The sequence below is a fragment of the Poecilia latipinna genome, unplaced genomic scaffold (genome assembly GCF_001443285.1).
Source record: "Poecilia latipinna isolate Pla-1442-1.1 unplaced genomic scaffold, P_latipinna-1.0 Scaffold1360, whole genome shotgun sequence".
Taxonomy (NCBI): Eukaryota; Metazoa; Chordata; class Actinopteri; order Cyprinodontiformes; family Poeciliidae; genus Poecilia; species Poecilia latipinna.
Genome location: NW_015113976.1, coordinates 102,217 through 106,973, shown reverse-complemented (window position 1 = coordinate 106,973; position 4,757 = coordinate 102,217). Strand labels below are relative to the sequence as shown.

The following is a 4,757-nucleotide window of genomic DNA, read 5'->3' as shown; positions in this document are numbered from 1 at the left end:
GCCATTCTGACAGCAGGTCCAACAACTATACCAGTAGGGGGCAGTGTGGCGCTGAGCTGCTCTGTGGACAACTCTGCTGGATGGAAATACAGATGGTTCAGATCGACTGCGGACACTCTCCCCGTTCAAATCAAAAATGATAACCAACAAAGCAAGATTATTAATGTCACACAAGGAGGTTTTTATCAATGCAAGGGTGTGAGCGAAACAGGCAACCAGCAAAGTCATTTAAGTAACAGGACTACAATCAAAATAACCTGTGAGTTCATTCAGATAAAAATAGAACTAACAATGCTGATTTTTCTTGTCTGATTTCATGATTCTCTTCATGTCTGATCTAAACAGTTTCCAACAAGGTTGTTATGACTCTACACCCAAACTGGCCTCAGATGTTCAGTGGTGAGACGATCAGTCTGACATGTGAGGTCCATGGAGGAGAAACCACTGAGTGGACGTATGAATGGAGGAGAGATGGGTCGTTTATACACATGACGCATGAAAAAAACTTGACTTTCAGTGTTTCTGAGTCAAACAGTGGAGATTACAGGTGTCTGTCTTTACTCAAAGATGGCGGGTTTTCTTCGACAGAGTGGAGTGAACCCATCTCAGTGTCCGTATCAGGTACGCCATGTTGAATTCATGTGTTTTCTAAGATTTCTACTACTACTTGCTACTCTTGAGTTAAGTTTCTGGATTCTCTAGCCACTGTGAGTAACTTCAGTGAATGCAGAACAAACACGTCTTAGCCAAAAAATTACCAGACGCAGATTCACACACACACCTGCGGTTTTTGTTAAAATTTCATAGATTTTTAATTGTCTATATTTTATGTGAGGAGCAAGATGAAAAAGAATTCAGAGAAGGAACTGCCTTTTGGGTCGGTCAGACTCTGACGTGCAACAGGGCAGGAGAGAGACATTCATTACAACAAACATCACCTCCAGTGGTGTTTCTAACTCAAATAGCACCTTCTGTTGACTCAAAGAGAAATAATTGGTCATAGAACAAAAAAGTTCAATCAGTGTCTTTCCTGCTTGGAATAATCCAGGCCAGGTTTGATTGGTCCGTTTCAGATTGTGAACAAATTTAGCACAGCTGATAAGATGCAAACTTCACAGACTAAAATACTTTATATGAAAATGCTAGTTTATGGAATATGTTGACCAGCTGTCTCCTGTATAGAATTGTATGCGTGACTCACATCTATGCCGTTTCTTATATTTTTGTTGTCTCTATGCTAAACTCGCCAACAGGTAAACCAAAGGCCCATCTGAGTACGGACAGCACAGAGCTACCAGTAGGAGGCAACGTGACGCTGACCTGCTCACTAAACACATCGTCATCATCATCATTTAGTTGGAAATATTTCTGGTACAGAGGAGAAAAATCCTCCGAGCCTCTGACCAGAGAATGGACAGATGGACAAGTGAGCGTCTCAGAGGAAGGACTGTACTGGTGCAGAGGAGGAAGAGGAGAACCAGTTTACTACACAGACTACAGTGATCCCATCCACATCAGTAAGTTATTCTAGTAAACATCTTTGTTTTTGGTTTCTTACTTTTTGCTCTCAGCTTCACAATCTGCTTCAAGTTTCACTGACTAAATTCTGACCAATAAGTCCAAAATACAATTCAAAATAATGATTTTTTTTTCAACATTTAAAAAAAAAAAAAAACATTCAGTTGTTTTTGGAAAGAACAAAGCAGAAACTGAGAATCATCCTCAAAAGTCCAAATTTGTATTTTTTCAAGCCATTAAAAATATGCCTTACAGCAAATAATTTGGATTTTGTTATAACAACAACAAAAAAACAGAGAAATACAATTTTAATAATTTTAATTATTCACAAATAAATATTAAAAAGGAATTTTCTCAAGAACCCAGTGATTTCTTGCATAGTTACACGTTTCCATGATATGCATTGCTTTTAGAGGATTGCTGTATCGTTTTTGTGCAATAGACCTTCATTGATATTAATTTGAAAGGCAGAGAGAGAAGAGGAAACACATCGTTTCATTTAAACTAAGATTATTCAGAAGATCTCCTCCTTTAACTCTAGTTGCTTCTTAACAGTCCGTACTGCAGGCTTCTTTTAACAATAAATCCTCCTCTTCACTCATTAAAACATATAGATACAGTCATTATACATTACAGTGATAAGTTACATTTCTCTTACCATCTTGAAACATGCCTTTTGTTGCCTTATTTAAAAGAAGCTTTTGGATGTGCTGTAGATTTTATTTCTAATCATCTTTAAGATGTCTTTTTTTGAGATGATAAAATCATAATTCCTTTTTCATGTTTTATGTTTCCAGTGTCCGTCGAGTCCAGCGGTCCAGTCGGCTCTTCATTATTTGTGCTGTTGGTTGTTGCTCTCCTCGGTGGAATCAGTCTCGTCATTCTGCTGCTCTTGTTTTGGCGCAGCAGACAGATGAAAGGTGAGAGAGACGTTTTTTCTGGATCAGGCTCATCATCTAAAGTGTTTTAAATCAATCAAGATGCATTCTAATGTTGTGACAAAAAAAAAACAAAAAAACTATTTGAATAGTGAAGTTATTTTCAATTGTTTCTACAGATTTGGGGCACATGAGGTGAGTACATGACATCTGATCGTCTCTTTTTATTAAAAGTATATTTTCTTTGTACCTTCATCAGTAATTTCTGGTTGTTTTTCTAGTAAAGTGGTCACATTTCTTCTGTTTTAGATTAACTCCATCACAGAGCCCCAGTCAGAGCTTCACCACTAATCATGAAGTCAACCAGAGTGAGACGTACACCTCCCCCCCTCAGGGTTAGGGAGCAGATTCATTGGAATAATTTATGTTTTTTTTTTTTCTCAACTAAATAAATAGAAGATAAACAAAGCTAAACTTATTTTCATTCACATAAAAAAACAAAAAAACAAAAACAAAACAAAACTGAATATGTGTTCCAATGAGGTTTCATTGTCAAATTAAAGATTTTGAGAAAAACCTCCTATCAGATATTAAACATACTTTTCATCAATGTGTATTTTTGCATTAAGTGTATGTTTTTAAAGTGGTCTGATTAAATATTCTAACCTGAAATCTCATGTTTTCATTAGTATAATTATATAATTATGTCAAAGTTAATAAAAAAAAAGTCTTTAAACAATCAGTCTGTGTTTAGTGAATCTACTTGGTGTGTGAACTGAGTTTTTGGAATGAATTAAGATTTTAATAATATCCTAATTTATTGAAAATAACTGTAAGCCTCTTGTCCTTATTTATTCTTTACAGTAAACGATTCTTCCCTCGGTTTGCCGCTCAGAACCTCTGAGGTCAACAGGAACGGTAAAGTAATTTTGTTAAAGTTGTTAATGATGCCAACCTGTTGGTCACTTAGGAAGTTTAATCATGAACAATTCGTATATAACCTGTAAATATTTTATTTGCAGGTAAATCCATCGACACCGTGTACTCCCTGACTGAATTAAAAAACTCTGGGACAAAGAGTAAGATGGAAATATATTTAGTTTACGGCAGAGGAACAGAAATCAGAACGAATTTTAACATTCAGTTCTTTGGTTTTCATCTCAACAGGGAATCCTCATGATCCAGAAGAGGGCGCTCTTTGGTCACATGTGAGAACAACAGCTATAGGTAATTCATGCTGATTTGAGTCACTGAGATGAATGAACTTTTCACTAATCTAATTTATTAAACCTCTAATCCTTATTTATGCTTTAACTGACATTTGTTTCAATTAGTCATTCAAATGTTGTGATGTCATAAGGAATGGTAGAGTATTATTTGTTAAAGTTAAGAATGCAACTTATTGGTCAATTAGGAAGCCTAATGATAAACAACAGATATATAATCATTCAATATTTTATTTGCAGATGAATCCATAGACAATGGGTACTCTCTGCTTGAAGTAAAAAACTTTGGAACAAAGAGTAAGACGCAAACATATTCAGTTTACAGAATCAGAACTGTTCTTAAATCTGCAGTATTTAACTTTTACAAAAATATGTTTTTCATAACCGTCACCATGTAGTGGTAGTATGACGTCTGACAGATAATCTGGGAAAAGATTAGGCTCTTCCTCCTCTTCCCAGTGTTACAATTGTGTTATGCAAAAATCCACCATTTCTGGTCAAAAACAACCAATCAGAGCTAGGAGGAGGAGGGTCTTAGTGCTGTCAATCACTACTGCTCAATCTGCCAATGGTAGAAAAACAACTTACTGTTAAAAAAAAAAAAAAACGTTATCCGCCTTCATCTGTGGCTATGCTAACTAGCATTAACATTGGTGGCAGCAAGAGAGTGATTGACAACGCTAAGACCCTCCTCCTGGGTCTGATTGGCTGGTTCTGACTCAGTGATGTATTCCTGTCGTTAGCGCTGGGAAAAGGCAGAGGAGCTAAATTATTATTTTTTCACTTTATCTGTCTTATATTTAATTGGCACAACATAATGATTTCTAAGTATGCACTTATATGTAGTTCTTAATTATATTTTAATACAAACTTACATACTGCAGCTGATCTAATCTTTGATTTTTTTCCTTGTTTTTTTTTCCATCTCAACAGGACTTCGTGTCGGTCCAGAAGTGGGCGCTGTTTACGCTAATGTGAAAAAAGAAGCTGCAGGTACTGCCAATAAAACCCCTGTCACGGTTTGCTGACCAGGTTTTGTCACTGCTATTTTAAAGATCATTGGTGATGAACTCAAAGTATTTAAATTGTAATGGCACCTTGTCATCACCTTAATCCTAATCTTTAGTTCCCTCCA

At 36.1% G+C, this 4,757-nt stretch overlaps 1 protein-coding gene across 1 annotated transcript in view; it reads left to right on the top strand.

Annotated features, from left to right (window-relative positions):
- Window positions 1–4,757, top strand: part of LOC106962008 (B-cell receptor CD22-like) — a 15,141-nt gene continuing 10,384 nt past the window's right edge. Inside the window, exons 1-11 of the mRNA XM_015056149.1 lie at window positions 1–259; window positions 346–621; window positions 1,254–1,517; window positions 2,316–2,438; window positions 2,576–2,591; window positions 2,706–2,791; window positions 3,261–3,314; window positions 3,419–3,475; window positions 3,564–3,623; window positions 3,863–3,919; window positions 4,556–4,615. Of these exons, the coding sequence (XP_014911635.1) occupies window positions 363–621; window positions 1,254–1,517; window positions 2,316–2,438; window positions 2,576–2,591; window positions 2,706–2,791; window positions 3,261–3,314; window positions 3,419–3,475; window positions 3,564–3,623; window positions 3,863–3,919; window positions 4,556–4,615 (1,036 nt within the window). The 5' untranslated portion in view covers window positions 1–259; window positions 346–362. The remainder of the gene's footprint in view (window positions 260–345; window positions 622–1,253; window positions 1,518–2,315; window positions 2,439–2,575; window positions 2,592–2,705; window positions 2,792–3,260; window positions 3,315–3,418; window positions 3,476–3,563; window positions 3,624–3,862; window positions 3,920–4,555; window positions 4,616–4,757) is intronic.